Source organism: Agelaius phoeniceus, chromosome 7 (assembly GCF_051311805.1).
Source record: "Agelaius phoeniceus isolate bAgePho1 chromosome 7, bAgePho1.hap1, whole genome shotgun sequence".
NCBI classification, from domain to species: Eukaryota; Metazoa; Chordata; class Aves; order Passeriformes; family Icteridae; genus Agelaius; species Agelaius phoeniceus.
This window is the reverse complement of record NC_135271.1, coordinates 28,993,474-29,012,262: the sequence shown is the minus strand read 5'-3', so window position 1 is coordinate 29,012,262 and position 18,789 is coordinate 28,993,474. Positions and strand designations below refer to the sequence as shown.

Genomic DNA, 18,789 nt, shown 5'->3' with positions numbered 1-18,789 from the left:
AGTTTCTTTTCTACTAGCCTAGCAAACTTCGCACCACCTGGAAAATAGATCTTTTTTACTATGCTTCACCAAAAAGCATAATGCTGCAAATAATAGCTCAAAAATGTTCATTTTGTTCTGAAAAATGTGGCATTTTAAAGCAGGATGGTGTATCATGCCTTATGAAAGTGTTTAACAGGTCTAACTCAATCAGTTTGGCCTATGGCCCTAACCTTAGAGTGAGGCCCCTACACTGCCAGCACAGGGGACACTCTAACCTGGGTTAGAGAGAACAAGGACCTCAGCAATGCATCAATCCATGCTGCTGTGGGTGAGCATAAAATGCCACCCATGTGTGAGTTCAGTGGATCAGGAGACCTGCTTCTGTGGGGCAAAATGAACCATTCCTTCTGCCCATACAGCCAATGGAAAACACCTGTAACCCAGTAATATGATTTTGGTGATATTAGCATAGCAGGAGAATCTGACAGCTAAGGCTTTCCTGCCATTACTCTTCATCTTAACGGCTGTGCTACACTAAATCTACATTCCTAATGCCTCTTTTTATGTTCCTTTAACAAGTAAGCTAGATTAACCACTATAAAGTTTAGAGTGGTATTTGAAAACAGATAAAAATATCACTAAATTTTTTAATGACTACTCAGATCCGATTTTGCCCAGTTACTGTTCAGATAATGGAAACAGTTTCTAATCCTGGCAACCTCTAGTATTTGATCCATATCTTAAGCATAGATATTGGTATAATTATTTTTAATACACAGACATTTATAGATTTATAAATTACCCAATTTATGTGGAGTGACATTTTCTTCAACATCCAAGTGTATCAAATCCAATGATAATTATCAAACAGTGTTAAAAGCCTATCAATAAAATAATCTATCTTTCCCTTTAGAAATGCAGCTCAGGAAATGTGTAGTAGGTACATGACATCAATGAGCTATCAACCCCATTTTCTCATGCTGGAGAGAGCAGCCCCCAACAGTGCATGTAACAGGGTGACTTCTTCTAATAGGTCCAAGATTTTGTAAAATTTTGTAATTGTAACCAGCACTGTGAGAACTGTGACTTCAATATGACCAGGCAGAAAGTTAAAAAAAAAATAGGACAGGACTGGCTAAACACTCTTAATGTCACGTCTCACTTAAGAAATGGACCACCTGGTGCTCTGGTTGCTTTTCAAATGTAGCACTAAATCAAATAGATTTGTTAATCTGATTTGGGACTTTACATGTGCCAATTGTTACAGCAAGAGTTATACAAGAAAAGGGCTCTCACAAATCTGGTGTAAGAATAAATTTGAAAGGAAAAAATAAAGACACGCCCAAACAAGAATAAAACCTTTACATCCTGTCTGCAGGTTGCCAGTGTCATTCATCTGTGATGGTGTTCTGTCCATCACCAGTAATGGTCTGGTCAGTAAAGGCCTGCAACAGAGCTCACCCATCCCAGAGGCAGATGGCCATGCTTTCAAGAATTGGAAGAACATGGCTTTGGTCTGTTTTTCTGAAGAAAAATGTCCTAAATTTGAATTTCATTGTATTTAATAAAAAGATGATGGTGTGATGGCATAACCAGATGTTGTTGGCAGCAGTCACATCCAGACAGAGACACCCAGATCTGTGGTCACTGCCAGCCTGCAATTTGTGTCCTGAAGTCTTCATCAGCTGCAGCCTGAGCCCCACCAGTGGCCACATGATGTACCAGCAGCATCACCCATCACTCACATTTGCTGGATTTGTCAGTCTCAGGGCTTGTTCTGCATTGGTCCTCTTTGCATCCAGCTCTGCTGAGTGTTCAGGCAGACCAGCCATCTGACTCATCACTGCAAGTCTTCTATACCAGCATTAATTCAACTAAACACAATTAGTTCCAAACATCTGACTAAGAGGGTTTCAGATCCTGGCAGCATTACTCTTGTAACTTTTGCCAGCCTCCAGGGAACTGAGAGGAAGTAAGGGATTTGGAACATCATGCATACACATGGCTGCTAGCTGGACAAGGCTGGAATTTAGCTGGATTAAGTTGAAATTTAGCTAGCCTGTGCTCCCTGTACACTTATGTAAACTGAATATGGCTCACGTGGCTCAAAATATTTCTCAACCAGGCATTCCTTTTCCATGTCCCAGTGCTCAAAAAGATAAAAAGTGCATCTTATTTGCAAAATGTTCTGAAATCATTGCTGCACAGCTTTTTATTTCTGCTTGCTCTGTCTCTACAAAGACCAAAGAAAACACCTGGTGCTTTTCTCACATCTTTCTGCTGGTGCCAGGAAAAGGATCAATCTGATCTGCCACATCTCCTCACAAATCTCAGGAGGTGCCCAGCCTCACCAACTCATACCTACAACCAGAAAGACCATGTGTTTTTAATGTATATACATCCAAGTTATTTCAGTCAGCATATTTTTTTTTCCTTACCACAGTTGTACCCTGGGGAGAAACTATGTCAAGTATGAACTTCTACAGCTGTAATGAAGATATGGCAAAGCTTTTCTTGTTCCTTTTATGGAACAAGACAATGATTTTAGATGGAATAGATTCAGCTTCTGAAGTTTCTGCTATGTTGTATCGACTGAATCAGTTCTCAGCCTCCCTTAAAAATATAGAATGGCACTCTGATGATCAGGCTATGTGTCTAAGGTAGAGGTGTTGGAAAAAATCCCCCACAAACCCCACTAGAGAAAACTTCTTATTTATGAGATACATGGGGGAAATGATTCAGAAAATAAAGTCACTTCCATGTAAGCTTTTTAAAAGAGGAGATTTCCCATCTAGAGGTAAAAATTTTATACAAGACCATTCAGCTCTGCAGCATTTAGTTGTAAAAATGGAAAAGCCCCTATAAACAATGGGTTGCTTCTACGAGGACAAAGTAATCAGGCAGAAGCAGTCAGAACTCTTTTGCTGAAGTGAGATGAACAGCATGAAAAGCCAAGACCTAAGCCCCATCCTGGCTCAGCAGAGACAGCATTCATGCAAGGTCAGCAAGGCTTATGTCCCTGCTCCTGCATGTTGGTCTCCCTAAAGCAATCCCCAGGGCTGTGGAGGTTGAATGGGATGGCTTGGATCTGATGAATTCTCGACCAAACTTTCTTCTCAGGTGTTCCAAGAGCTCCACATATATGACTGATGAAGGGTTTTGTAGGTGGGTCTTGCTCCCTCTCCCTTTCTTAGATCATTCAAAGGGTTTTGGTTTTATCCTGGTGTGGAATAGCAACACATTCTTAATAAAAAAAAAAATCTTTTGGGACTAGGCAACTATTTCCTGCCCAGCTCTACAATAATTCACAGCACATCCCTCTTACAGTGTGTTGCAGATAAATATTTCACTACAGTTGTCCTCCCTCCATGCAGGGTTGGCAGTTTTGATCATTTCTACAGGAAGAAGAAAGTACTTTATTTCTATGCTGGCCTTCAGTAAAGGATTTAGACCCTCTCACAAGGAGCTTTGATGAATTAATAAACCTCCTCAGTATTTACCATGCTTGTCCAGAAAATGAATTCAATTGCAGCTCCTTAATTTTCCAGATAACATCTGTAGAGTTTGAGAAGACTTGCCTAACCAGTGCCTACAGTCAAACTGAATCATTATTCTTATTTTCATTAACAAGATGGATCTGGATTTTGCTACAGTATGAGCTACACAAATATCAGGATGAACCTTTACAGACATTGCTACTGCAAGCTAGAGTCATGATTGCTGCTTTGACATTTGTGCCATTTCGACAATGTAGTCCAGATCCATGCTTAAAAAAAAAAAAGACTTCTTGGTGTCTGGTCAACTAGGGATTAAAAAAAAGATAGACAAATGTGGAAGAAGCCTGTTAACAGAGGTTGGATCCAAGGAAACCAAAGGCAGAGTTTGGCAAGAAGAGCAGACGAAGGCAGGGTGGACTGTGCAGTAGCACAGGCAGGGAAACCAGGACAAACCTATTGCCTCCCTTCTGGAAGCTCCTGCTTGCAGGTCCCTCTGATCTGAGATTTTGTTTAAAAGTCAAATCCTGACCCCATAAAGCATAAGCTGTGTGATACCTGTTGCTCTAAATCCACCACTGGCATGGAGAAATAAGCTCCATGGGCAGCTGAGACACTGTCATGGTCCTGGGCCCCAGCTGGGACAGCCTCCCCTCCAGTGACCCAGTGGGTCTATTCAAAGCTCAGTCCAGGTCATTGCCCTCTTTGCCTAGCCATGGCTCCTCCTTATTTAGACTCTGACCTGTGAGCTGATGTCCCTGTCCCTGTGGAAGTGCCTGATGCCCTGGGCTGAGAGCACTGGGATGGGCTGTAGAGGCTGTGCTCTGCCCACCTGCAGAGCTCCTCTGGAAAGCTCAGGTAAAGCTGGGAAGATCAAGGTCTGACTTCAAGATCTTAACTATTTCAGAGCACAGATTCCTCAGCAGCTGCTGGGAATGACAGGGATATGCAAGAGCCTGGGGGCTGGTAACACCTTCAGTGAATAACATAGTGAAGTTTGGGTTTCTGCACAGCTGCTTTGATGTCCACTCAGTGCAGCTGCAGGGATGACAGATGTGCTAAAGTAGGCCTGGCACCCCTGAAAATCTCACCCTGCTGAATAAAAGAATGCAGAAAAGGAGGTGAGAAAAGAAGAAGAAAATGATTAATCTAATGGCATTCATACAGTTTGTGATTCCCTGTTTTCTTTCAGAAATGCTGTTCTTGTATCTCTTAAAACTCTAATAAACCCCTTCTATCTTCATGTAGGTTGCTGGAAAATGCATCAGCATTATTTTGTTTTTCAATTAAGAACACAATATCTTCCTTAAGTGTGAAGTGATTAATGTTAGTGCTCTGACTATTGCATTTTTATAGACACATGTTCCTAGAAATCATATCTTATCTTGTTTACGCAACAATGAAACCCTTTTGAGCCTATCTGATTATGAAAATAAGAGAATACTGTCAGCAGCATGCAATTAATTTTATTAGTATGAAAATCAATTGTAAGGTACACCTGAACTTTCACAAACCCAACTTTATTTCTTACTCCATCAGGGACACTACCACAAAACGTTTACACCAACTTCCCAAGAAAGTGCATTAGAGCTACAGAGGTGAGTTTGCCCTCAATTTTGAATTCAGGTTCCATTTAATGGTATCTCCTTAGTAAACTCACAGGACTGTGTGTGTAACTGAAAAATTTGCAACTTGGCTCATGCTTGAGTAGTTTTGGCACCATTCCTGATACTGAACAGTGGATTGCATGAAATGGCTGATAGGCAAATGCTTGCCTTAAAAATATACCAAATGCCCTATTAGATCCATTTGATCATGCTGGTCCAGATTCATCTGTTTCTGTTGGTCTGTGTACCTTGCCAGACTGTTTAGTGTACAGAGAACCTCTGGCATGAAGTCATGCTACAAACACCCTCCTGCTGCTGCCTGGCACTAGATGTGTTGGCAGGGAAGGACTCACTCAAGTCTTCCTTCATTGTAGAGATTTCCAGCAGCCATAATAGCTCTTTAAAGACACTGACAGGCACCATAATGCTGAGCAGCCCCCAGGATGCCCTCAAGTTACACCAGAGGGGCTGCCTGACTGTGGGCCAGGCAAGGAGAAGGCATTTCAGTGCTGTTTCTTTCCCCCTATGTCTGTCTACTTCTTGGCCTTTTCTCAAAACTCCAGCTGTACCACACAAGTAGTCTTCAGACACTTCACCCATGCACAAAATTTCTGCACAGTTCTCTTTGACAGATCCATTGCTAATTGAATCTGTGACTGTCACCATTCCTCCTGTGTCTTGGAAAGGCCTGGCTTGTTAGAGACCTGCTCTGTGGAAATGCAGAGCAGGGTTTTGGGCAGACATCCCCAGCTGTGCACTGAGAAAGTGCTCTGATGAGGCCTGCTGAGCAGCATGTGGCCCAAACTTGCTGTCTTGGGATGAAGAAAGGTTGTACTGCAACACAGATCCACTCTGCAGTGTCCTCTACCACCTCAATAGTTCTCTGAAGAGGAATATTTCCAATCAGTGTTGGGCTGATACAATACTCTTGTATCCACCTTAAACTGGACTTAGCCCATAATGTGGTTCATGAACTTGAGAACTGCATGTGACACCTAGCAGCATTCTCAGTTTTGGAGAAAGTAATTTAAATGCCTTAATTTTCTCGTGATTTGTTTAATCTTATCTACTGTCATCCATATGGCTAGCTAGACTGTAATTTGAATGGCCAAAAATAGTGTTATAAAGCAAACAGCTTGAGAAAATGCACAAGACCAAAAGTCTTTTGTTGTCATCTCTGCCACAATTCCTTTTGTACAATATTCCTAACAATTATATCTGCAAAGGACTCATTCTGCAGATAAAGGTATTGTTATTGTTTGCCATACATTTTGTAAAATATTAACAGAGGAAAAGAGATGTTAAAAATTGTCTAAATAATATTAAGGGAACTAATACGAACAGTTACTTTTTCCTAGGCAGAATATTAATCCTGTTCAAGTTCCACACTATTTAAAATGCAATGTATGTATATGTGTCCTAGTCCTGTTTCACTTGCAGTCAGTTTACCCTAGCAACTAATACCTTACAGGGTAAAGGCAGCCCAGTGGAGAGATGGGCTATGAGAAAACTGAACTCCATCTTTTTGGTGTGCCTGTGTAAGCATCCCTCATTGAGGGCTGACCTTCTGAAATGTGAAGCCCAAGGGACAGTGTGATTCTGCTTTTAGCTTCCCTTGAAAACCCAGCTGAAAGCTCATCCTTCTCTGCACTGAAATCAGAGGTACCTGCACCTTGAGATCTACTGTGAAGCCTTTGAAACCTATGGAAGCTAGGGAGCTTTCCATGGCATGGAGCAAGAATTACCAGAAAAGTTTGTTAATGGTGAGGCCATCTGAAGAAACAACTCACATGCAGATCCTGCAGGAAGCCAGGCTTCATCATGAGACTGATGCATTTCCCTGAAAAGCTGGAGGAGAGAGGCATACTGAATAAAGTTGAAGGTGGGGATGCAGCCAGTTTCATTGCTCCCATCTATTGTCCCTGGAGACCTCCCTGTAGGATTTCCTACAAGGTGCTCTGCTAAAACAGTCCTTTCATTTGGAGCAGGGAGAAGGACTGGGAATGCAGAAACAAAACTACTGCCCCAACCTCCTGTCCCAGAGACAGAAGCCCGAGTGTCTGTGTTCTGCCACTTGTTGGAGGCATGGCCTGGGCACCACTCACTTTTCCTCCTGTTTTGGCTAATTATTTGGATTTGACAGCAGATTTCTGTTGATATTTATTTGTTCATACTTGCTAGATTACTTCCTGATTTTTGTACCCTGATTTATTTTGCATCATCTGCCTCCATTTCTGCAGATGACATCTTTGTATCAAACTGAGCTCTTCAAAGAAACATTATTTTTTAATTGGCTGCTAAGATATGGATTTGGCCTAGCCTATCCTTAGTTCAAGCTCGGCCTTTTGCCCCATGGCTTGTGTTTTTATCCTTCTAAGTAGTTCTGATGATGAAAGAACTCAAACAGCACAAACCAGCTTAATTTAGACTCTTGCAATCTCTTAATGCAAAGCCACTCAGCTTCTCAAGACTGCTCAGAGTTTCTGTAATTTCAATGCTATTCAACTTACAGCTGTAATTAGAAATGAAGCTTTCATCATCATTTAAAAATAATCAGTTCTCTTAAACTTCACTGTTCTAAGTCCTCAGTCCATTGTTCCAATGTATCTACTGGCTCTTCTGCTTTTGCTACTGCTCTAATAGCATGCTTCCACTATCATGTGAAGAATATATTCAATATACTCATGTGAAGAATGATTCAAGAATAAGTGTCACCAGGGCAGTTTCACATACTTTACAAACATTAATACATGTTTATGTCCCATGTCCTTTGTACATAAAATATTTAAGATTTTACAAGACTGAAATGTTGTGCTATCTGTCTTTCACAGTAGTGTAAGTCATACTTGATAAAATGAGATATTCTAATTCTTATTAAAGTGTTGCTAAAGAAATGAGGATCAAGAGGGACTGTGAGATAATGAAACAAGTAATTCACATATCCTTTATCTTCTCTGCAATCAACACACTGAGTATTTAATTTTATAGCATTTTCCAACACTTAAGTAGTCTTTATATTACAGAATTAAGACCAACAAATTTATTGTTGCTTCAAGGCAAGGTGTATGTTCCAAAAAGCAGAGTTTGTCTTCTGGAATTAAGACTCCCAACCTGGAACGAAGAAAAGGGAGTTACACCCTTTATTTCTAACCTATCGTCCCCGAGACGCTTCGGGAAGCATTTGGGGCTCCGTTCCCTTGTGCCCCATGTCCAAGCTAAGGGGGCAGAGGCTGAGCAGGCAGCGCCCCGCCGGGAGCTCCCGGGGTTTGCCCTCGGGCTGGGATAGCGGAGGGCAGTGACTGTCGCTCGCAGGCCGGGGTGCTCGGGGATTCCCCCGGGAGCATCCCCGGGCGCTCCCGCCCGGCCGGCCCGGCCCGGCGCCCCGCGGGCGGGGGAGCCGCGGGCCCCGCCCCGGCCCCGGATGCAGTCGCTGCCCCGCCGGCGGCGCGGCGCCCAGTTCCTGTGCGTGCCCTGGGCCTGCCCGCCCTCCCTCCCTCCCTCCGCGACATGTCGCTGGTGGCCGAGGCCTTCGTGACTCAGCTGGCCGGTGAGGGGCGGGGGCGGGCGGGACTCCGGGGCCGCGCCGGGCGCCGCGCTCCGAGCCGCGGGGTGAGGGCGGCGGCGGCGCCGGGTTCCCGCGGCCTCGGTGCCGGGGTGACCCCTCGGGATGGGGCCGCGGGGACGGGACTGTGGCGGGCGGGGGGCGGCCGCACGGAGCGGGGCCGCACGGAGCCCGGTCCGGAGCACGGGGCCAGGTCCCTCCGCACGGCTCCTCTGCGAGCGCAGCCGTTCGCGGCCACCAGGTCCCCTCCTCTATGGGCTCCCCAACCCCGGCTGTGTCGGGGCGCATCGTTACTTTAATTTAATAACTTCTGTGAAACGGATTCATTTTCCTCAGTGGTCCAGCAAACCGTGTTTCTAATTGCGGCAGCTGGCGCTGAGCCGCGCTGCGTGGGAGAGCTCGGTGCGGCGCCGTGCCCGGCCCGTGCCCCGCGGTGCGCGCTGTGCCCCGGTGTCCCCGGTGTCCCCTGTGCGGGGCGACTCGGGCGTGTGGCGGGACCTTTGCTACCTGTCAGTGCTCTCGGGAGCCGCTGCAGCTGCGCCGTCTGCGCCGAACGTGACCTTGAGCTAAAACAGAAAGAAGTGTGTGTCACTGTGGAGCTGTTTAGCAAAACATTATAATTATATGCTCTCAAGGAAAAAACCAAAACATGAACCTTAGATAATGCCTGGCTAGTAAGTTCAAAAGCCAGTTAGTGTGTTGCATGCTTAAAATAAGTGCCTTGGTCAGTTTCTCCTTTCTTCTTATTCCCTGTTTTGGAATTTTTGCTGCTATGCAAACTGCCAGACAATAAATACTGCAAGGGAGCAGCATGTTGATTAATACGGACCTGTTGAGAAGGATGCTGAGTTTTGTCTCAGGAGCTGGGTCTTCTGCCACTTGATAGAGGCCTCCACATAGGAATCTCTATTATGAGTGTGCCCTGACTTGTAGGTCATATGAAGGTGGTGGGTCTTCAGTCTGGGTCTGTAGAAGTACCCATCGACAAGCTTGAAAGTTGTGCTGGCCTCTTGAGTTGGCACTTGCTAATACTCAGATGCTAGCACAAGCCATGCTTATGTTGAGGGCCAGAGCTCTGGATCCTTGGGATGTGGAGAAAAGGGTACTTACTTGCCTTTGTGATCTCTTTAGTATATTTTATTTATATTGTGAAATACAAGAATAATGGCGTACATGGCTGAATCTTGATTTTCCTGTCTGCTCTGTAACCTTTATGAATATTCTAGAGTGACAGCTTGCTAATATTTATTTTTTCTGGAATTATAAACACAAACTCAAGACTATACTGTGTGTAGGCATCTCATTGCTCTGTTATTCAAAAAGCTGTTTCACCATTTCAAAAGCAGTTATCTGCCTTAAAAAGAAAAGATACATTTTCCAGTGGGTTGTGACCTTTGTAGCTTGTCTGTATTAGACACCAGATTGAAAGTAAATAATGGCAACAGTGCTCAATTTGTTCATATGAAAGAATTTTCAGATTTAAAGGTTAACCAGGATCTTGGCCAATGCCCACCACACAGCTGGATTTCCTGAGATGTTAACACAGACATAGGGAGTATTTAATTCTGGTACTAAGAAGATATCCCCCAGATCTAGGAATATTTGTGAGGAAGAAAAATGGTGTGTCTGCAAGGAAAGAATACTGCTTAACAACGACACTTGTTTTAATAGCATCTTATCCCATATCTGTGGTTGTGAATGATTGAGAATGTTTTCCATGTTCCTAAAAATGAGATTTCATTGGCTTTTCATTGGGTTCCTATTCATGAAGATGTCCCTTTATCACAGCAGGTGCAATGAGCTGCGGCTGCTCTTAGCATATAACAGCTATAATGCATGAGTCCTTACATACAGGTATTTAAGACAATCAGCTCAGCACAATTTGTTTTCTAGAAATGTTTTAAAAGCTTAGCGGAGGGTTTTAGTAGACAAGAGGGTTGTAACTTTATTTTGCACACCAACTTTTTGTGTAGGTATTTGGATTTTTTTTTTAAAGTAATACCTCTCTTCACTTTGCGTGTGCCTTGTGCATTCACTTCACCATCTCAGCACAAACTGAAACCCAGAAAACACCTTCTGAATGTAAGAAAACCTTCTTTCAGTGTGAGGATGATTTAACATTGGAGCAGATTGCTCAGTGCAGTTGTGGAGTCTCCATCCCTGGAGGAGAGTGGAGGTGGGCAACCTGCTGTGGCTTCCTCTGGACATCCCAGAAGCGCCTTCCAGCCTCGGTGGTTCTGTGCCCATCAGTTCTCAGCTACTTGCAGTGCTGCAGTAATTCTGCATCCTCTCTGAGCAACAAGCATTCACCTGACCATGCTGAGCACAGCCTCCTGCTCTAATGCCTTAATGATTAAACACAAGGCAATGACTGAATCACCTGCGTGGAGTGTCATGCTTGCATTAGTGGCATTCAGCCATTTGCTCATTCAGAAATACAAAGAGGTTGATATGATGTCTCAAGGAATAATAAACATGTATTTCCGTAGCCTCATGAGTTGTAAGCATTCGTGAGAAAGAGGCATCACAGTTTAAATCATCCATTTCTAAACTGTAGAAAATATTAATTGAATAATATGGTAGAGAATTTATTTAGAGTAGCTCAGCATCAATCACATATTAACAGGATGGGAAATGAATGTTTATGCTGTAAGAAGAATTAGAGTGCCAGCTTTCAAGTGGTCTACAACATTAATCTAACTCTAGTAGTTTTGAGAAGATGACTGCTCAAATAATCTCTAAATGATTGTTGAGCATACATTTAATTGATCACTGAATTACTCAATATGCTTTATTTTTTCCCCCAAAATACATTAGTTTTAGGTCAGTCTTCAAAAGAGAGAAAATAATAATTGTTGCTTGTCCTTTCATCTCTGGAAAATGACTCCTATTTATTGCTGTTTTGTCCAAGGGTCTTAGGCTGGTTTTAATACTAAGGGAAATGAATGCAGTGTGAAAAGCAGGTGCCCTCCTGCCTTAAGGTATTTTATGTTCATAGCGAGTCTGCCTCCAGTGTGGCATGCCAGAGTCCAAATAAATCTTTGACATGCATGTTTTGTGTATTGAGACAAGTTTCAATCTGAGTGAGAAAAAATTCATTGGGAGTAAAACCTGACCCCCTAAATTGTTCCCATACACGAAGGCACGATATTTAAACTGAGTATGCATTTTTTGCATCAAAATGCACATAGGTAAGTGTTAGCACTTCCTCCATGTGTGAGGTGAAAAAAATAGTTATTCTTGCTTAAAATAGGTTGTTGTCAGCAGAGATTGTTTAAGCCTGCTGCAGAGGTTCTTGTAATGAAAAATTCGGGTTTATTTGAAAATACCAAATCTGTCAGGCTACATGATTTTATCTTACAGAGTTTTTTACATGTGTGCTTTTCATTTGGTAATCAAGCTGAAAGGAATCCCTTTTAACTCCTGTTCAGTTTCAATAAGCAAGTTTCTTATGTCTCTCCTGCCAATTTATGCTCAGACATGTTTCATGACTTGGTTTCCACCAATCCTTTGAGTGAATCCAATCTATTTTTTTAGGTCGGGGAAAACATTACTTTCACAATTATTGTAGTATAGTACATATTTCATTTTGAAATGTTGTTATTTCTTGTTTTTAAGCAGCAGCATAATTACAGTTTATAATAGAGCATGCTTCTATAATTGTTTCTGTCTCCATTAAGACTAAGCAGTCTTTCTCTAATCAGCATTTTATTGTTACATGTTTTCTGTTAAAGCAATGTCTTCTTTTCTCATTCCAGAAATGAGATTGCTCTAGAAATAATGGTAACAAAATCAGTAAACCAAATATAGCACCTATTTTGATATTGTCTAGTTTGAATTTGAAAGTAAACTTTCCTTGGCTGATGAAACCATGGCAAGTGGTTTGGATGGGAGTGCTGTTTTGGAGCCTCAGCTCAAGAGGTCATAGGAAAAAAAAAGCAAATAATGGGAGCAACTTTGGAGAGGAATCAGATTTTTCTTCTCTTTCTCACTCCTTTTTTCTTTCTGTTCCTTGGGTGCTCTGTTCTCTGACTGTCCTGAGGCATTAACCTGGTCTGTTCCTGTAGGTTTGGACCAGCTGAGTCACCTTTTTTTCAAAACAAGAATAAATGAAAGAGCTTGGTTGCTGTTCTTTGCTCTAGTTGAGCAGGCATCACATGTTGTACGCTGCTGGGCATTTTCAGCTGTCCCTTTTGAAAGGGAGTGAGAAACTGCAGCTGCATGCAAGCCATGGTGAGCACAGAGAGAAAGTACACACCATGCTCTCAAATTTTTCTTATTATTACTTTTACTGTCTGGTCTTTAGTTATTAAGAAGATGACATAGATATCACATGAACATGGATGTTTTAACACAAACCTTAAGAAGTTATATGTAGTAATAAAAACCATGAAATGCTCAGGAAGTATTGGAAACATCAAAGGAAAAAATTCCAATGATGCTGCAGAGAATGCAGGACAAGTCTCATTGGGGAGGATGGGAGCTCAACTAAAAAAATTGGTTTGTACATACTGAATTGGAAAGTAAAAATGCTGAGAGGTGGGAATTTTTAGCAGTTCTGCCTTCTAGCTGTGGTATAATGACAGTGAAGCCAATGTAGTGTTTGCATTCCTAGCAAGAACTTCCAAAGCTCAACTGCATGTGTGGTTTTTTTGGCATTTGAATGCTGTATTGGAGAAACTCTGGATGCACTGGAGTGTTCTCACTGAAAGCCTTGGAAAAGAAATGAGGGAGACTGTGAGGGTATGATTAAGAGAATAGGATAATGTTTTCAGGTTCTGAAGCAGGGAGTGTGCAGTGTTTCCCGGAGGTGAGGGAGAGTTGAGAGGTGCTATGGCAAATGCCACTGTCTGCTGTGGCTGGTTTAAAGGCCCAGGGGCCTAAGGCAGCATCTTCCCCTTGCTGGCAGCAACCCCTGGCTGGCTGCACAGTGCTGACTGTCTGCACTTGTACCCTGCAGAGCTCTCCTGCCTGCAGAGCTCAGCTCGTCTGGCACTTTGCAAGACTGGTGCTGCTGTGCTCAGGGTTATGGGAATGAGACAGTGGAGGGGAGCCTTAATGAAAGGCCAGAGGGGCCAGGGCTGGGTGAGCTGGAACTGTGTGTGGGAAGCAGCTTTTGGAGCAGCTATGGGATGCTTGGGTCCTGTCTGGTGGGACAGGTGTGTGTGGACCAGAGCAGGGGTGCTGTGAACGAGGGAGCTGGGAGCTCCTGGGGGCACTCCACAGAAGTGGGGGTCAGACTGCCTGCCAGACATCTTTAGGGGAGGAAGAGTTCAGACTACCACAGAAAAGAGGGGTCACAGGCTAGGAGAGCTTTCAAAGGACTGATTTAAAAATGTACATATCTACAAATGTAGATATCATGGCTAAGAAATGTTCCAGTCCAATAGGGCATTAATAAGTATCATATCTCCACTGTCCTGCTCTGCACAGCTTCTGTGCTTGAAGTTTGACTTCTTGGGTCAGGACCAAAGAGGAGCAAGGGAGTTAAGTAGCACAAAGGGAAGGGATTGATTTAGAGATCTATAAAAAGCTAATTTTAAGAATTACAGAACTTCTTTGAGATGAAGCACTTATGCTTAATATCAGAAATAAGTAAAATAACTCCAGCTTGTCAGGACTTTATAAATAAATCTTTTGAGATCATTTAGCTGGCACGCTGTCTGATTTTTTCTGAAGAAATCCAGATGTTGATTTAGGAAGAACTTTTATTTATGGACTTGATTTTGTTGAGATCTTTTTGGCCTTGTCTCCTGACAGGATCTCCCTCCTGTGGCCTGTCTGAGCAGCAAGAGTGCAAAGCACCCTGGAGGATTGAACCACAGATGTGTACACTCTTGAAAGTCAACTCAAAGACAGTAACAGAATTGGACTATTGCTTAAATACATGCAATTAATAGCTTTCTTGGAGGGTGAAGAAGCAGATTATGTCATGTTAAATGGCTGCTGCAGTAGTGTCTCATGCTGACTCTCATAGTGGTACAGCTACAGGAAACTCAAGTTTGAGAATTGCTGCTGAGATTGAGTCTTTACATTGAATATCTGCTCAATCAATAATTACTGGACAGTCATGTTTTATCTGAACTGTAATATCTCTACAGAGGAGGCCAGAGACAGATTTAAGCAAATGATGTAATTCTTTGATACATGATTTAATGCAAAGTGTTTAACTAGTGTGAAAGTTGGTTTTCATTTGGCAAGGCACTATGAAACATGTTTTGGTCCTTTTTCAGCAGAGACAGGGAGTTGCTGATGCTTTTGTTTTTTCTTGGCCCTTGTTAGTTTACAGGATCAGGCAATTACATGAAATTGATGTGTACTCAGTTTGGGTGGGTTGAACTCAGTTTGGGTAGGTCTTAAGGAAGCTTATACACCTTTCTTGTACTTCCTTTATTGGTCACTCTTAATGTATGAGATGTAGACATTTAACTGCTTTGGTTCCAAAGTGGCTGCAGCTTCACTGCATTAGGCAAAATGTACCCCTCCACTTATTTCCTGAATACTAGAAACACATCAGTTCCTGGCATTTTCTTTTTAAACAATGTATTGTTGCTTGAAAACACAGATTTATGTTAAAAGAGTATGAACTGTTTCTTTGATGCATTTTAACATCAAGTGTCTTATAAATCTTCCTTGTTTCTGCAGTCTGGGGAATAGCTTTCCATGTGTTTTTCTTTTGGTTACTAAATTTAGAACATTGTGGTCCCTTCCAACTCAGAATATTCTGTGATTCTTTGGTATTGAGCAGCAGGTCCCCACCATGTCACCAGTCTTTGGAAACCAAAAAGGGTAACTTTTCCTCCTGATTGTTGTAATGTTTGCTTCATGACATTTAGAGTCTTGTAAATAATATTGCTGGATATAGATATTGCCCAGATGTAAGACTAAATTTCTTTTTAGTGTTTACTCTTGTGAAAAAGCAGTTTTGAGAATCCTCATTATATTTTAATCAAATCTGTACCTAGGGAGAGGCTAAAGGAAACTGTGTGAAAATAATATGTAAGTTAATCTCTCCAGCTGTAATACTGCAATACAGTGATTCAGATTAATGCCAAGTATTTTTGTTTGCTTGTTTTTAATAGAGGGTATCTTGCCTCTTGGCTCTTACAGCAGGCCTTTAATGCCATGTGAACCAAACTGGTAAATACAGATGTTTTAGCTTTCCTCTTTTTTTAATGTAAGTTAAGTATCAAAGTGTTTAAGAAAAATGTAACGAAAAGGAAAGTGATCCATGCAAATATGGTGATTTTAGAGAAGGAGTAGTCTTTACTTTATATGATCCATAACAAGTTCACAAGTTTATCTTCTAAACATCTTATTTCATAAAGTTGCTGTGTTAAAGAAGGTCAGATATTCCCAGGCCAGGTCCTAGCCTTGCCTACACAACAGCACACAGTGAACTGTGTGGAAGAGATTGTTAGTCAGCTGAATACTGCATTTACAGAAACAGAAGGTATCACAGAATAAACTGGTGACAAACTGAGAATATAGTACACTTTAGTTTGGAGGAGATTTGGGGTAGTAATTATCTTGATTTACTGTTTATTAGCCTTGATTCTTATTAGGCATAGGCTGCTTCTGTAACAGAAAATATTTCTATCTGCATTGCCTTCCAAAAATATTCTTGTCCCAAAAGAATTCCATGGTATTGCTGAGAGCTGGGAACAGACTTAATTTCAAGTTGAGTATTTTCCTAAAAACTTTTAACTTGTTGATGACTTCATGTCTCATTCAGGAGGGAACATCTTGATGCCTGGGTCTAGAGCTCTGTGGCTTTTGTCTGTGGCTGGTATTCAAGAATGCCACAGCTTGCCAGCAAGCTGAACTAGTGGCAGACTACAGGGCAAATCACACTGCCTGCCTGCCCTACTGCTGAAACTGGCTATTCTTACTAGACCTCTGAAGTGGCTAAAATGTTGTTTAGCATATTCCACAATTTAACATGCAAAGTATTTTGTCTTCTCATTTTCACAGTCAGAGTCTTATTTTTTAAGTAAGAGGATTAAAGGCATAACTGTAAACCATTTATTTCATTACATCTCTTTCATCATTGTGAAGCTGCTGGGGGAAGGTGGATAAAAATGTTTGTTTCCCCCATACATCCTGGCAGCACTGACACAGGATGAAGAGTTTCCCAGTAATTCAGAGTGTAGAAGTAGAAATCAAGTTTTGTGCTCTCATAAATAGATTCTGAGCAGCCCAGCCAAGGAATTGGTGGGGCTGAGGCACTGTAGAGCATCTTAGTGATATGGTGCTTCCTCTTGAGCAGACTTCACTGGGGGAATGTTAGTGCTGCCTCTCATTCTTTGAATTAAGGTTCACCAGTTTGCAAGTGTAGTATGTCCTGTTTTGAAAGCTCTAGTTGGAGCTGAGATGTGTAGGCTTCAGGTGAGCTGCTGATCTCCTGCTGGTAGTGGGGTTCAGTGCTCTTGAGTCTTCTTACACATATTTGTGTTCTTTTCTCTTACTGTCCCAAAAGTATTTGGGTAGGTAAAGTCCTATTGTTGAAATGTCAGTCTGAAACATCTGGAAACATTGAAATCAGATTGTTATTTGAATGTCTGTCTCTGGTCTTAATGTTGCTCAAGTAAAACATTTCACACTATGTGAAAATCTGAAAAGTGCACCTAATGCAATATGCCTTCGGTGGCAAAGAATTTGATGTGACTATCATGATTCATTCTGTGCTTTGGAAGTTGTTTTTTAAGAGCAAAATTTATGTTTTTTCTGAGTCATTCTCCGATATGACAGGTGAGGAGTTAGGAATCTGTTTCAATAGTTACAGACTCTACTGGGAATGTGCAGTGCACCAGTTCACAGAATTTTCTTTTAATTTGACAACTAAGAACCCTGTTATCACTTTGAAATCTTCAGCATTTTCTATGCTAAACTGTTAATAAGTAAAACACTTAGACTAACAAATTCATTTAGCTTAGTGAAATTTTCATGCATTTTTAGTCAACCACAAAACCAAAGAAGATTTGGAGTAGGTTTGCTTGCTGTTTGACTTCCCCATTTATTGGGGTGCTGTGTCTGCTGAATTCTCAGCACCCAGGATTACAAGGCTAATGTAGTGATGTTTTCTGTGTCCACATCCTTTTAATTCTTATTTCCCTGTTACTTTTGAACTCAAGCCCTTTTCAGACATTGTTAAGGGGGGGGGGGGGTAGAAGAGGGGGGAATAATCCCACAGATTGTTTCCCATAGGCTGTTTCCTATAACTGGCATTATTGTTTTAATCAACTAGCAGTGTGGTAGAGAAGTAGGGAAAGACAATAGTATGAGATTTGATTGTCCTGAACAGCAGTCAATCCACATGAAAGACTAAATATTTGAATTTGTTAATCATGGGAAAAGTTTCAGTAGGGTGGGAAAACAATTTTTACTAAAGACTGCAAGCCTGCGAGACAGACCCATTGAAAACCACACAATAGTAATTCCTCTGATTATGGAGGCAGAAGGAAGAATGAAATAGTTCCTTATTTCTAAGAAATGTAGAGAAGCTATTCCTGTAAGGCATGCTTCCAGGCAGTTATTTCATCCTGTGAGCAAGTAATGATAAAAATGTCTGTTGCGTAGGATCTAACACGTAAATGTGATTCTGTGTTGAAAGCTTCTGAAGCTGAATTGACATCACATTTGTTAATTTTCTCTTTATATACCGAGTGCCACAGTAGCCATGGTTAGCAGGGAAATGAACATCTACAGACCAGAAGATTATAGTTGCCGAAGGATAAACTGGATTTGACTTCATTAGTGCACAAATGATAAGTTTGTGAGGAGTTATTATAGCATTAATCAACTTGATGGATTGGAAATATGACAGAACTGAAGCAGCGTGTAATATTAGTGCCTATTATTCTACAAATTATGTCTTCACCTACATTCATAAGGCAAGAGTCATTGCTGCACATTAAAGATGTTACACACTTTCTCCTCTTGTGCAGACATGTGACAAGCCTTCAGTGATTCCTGCTCCTCTCTTCCCCAGCAGGGCTCTGGTGTCCCTTGGCTGCATGTTTGCACCTTGGAACTAACCAGAGGCAGCATGGGAGCTCCTACTTGAATTTAGCTTGGACCTGATGAGCCTGCACCCCTTACCTAGCAGTGTGTATTTAAACTTCTTGCTTCATCTGAAAGAAAT

At 41.9% G+C, this 18,789-nt stretch overlaps 1 protein-coding gene across 1 annotated transcript in view; it reads left to right on the top strand.

The window, feature by feature from the left end:
* Positions 1-8,317: 8,317 nt before the first annotated feature.
* Positions 8,318-18,789, top strand: part of MTX2 (metaxin 2) — a 30,069-nt gene continuing 19,597 nt past the window's right edge. The window contains exon 1 of the mRNA XM_054636444.2: positions 8,318-8,630. Within this exon, the coding sequence (XP_054492419.1) occupies positions 8,591-8,630 (40 nt within the window). The 5' untranslated portion in view covers positions 8,318-8,590. The remainder of the gene's footprint in view (positions 8,631-18,789) is intronic.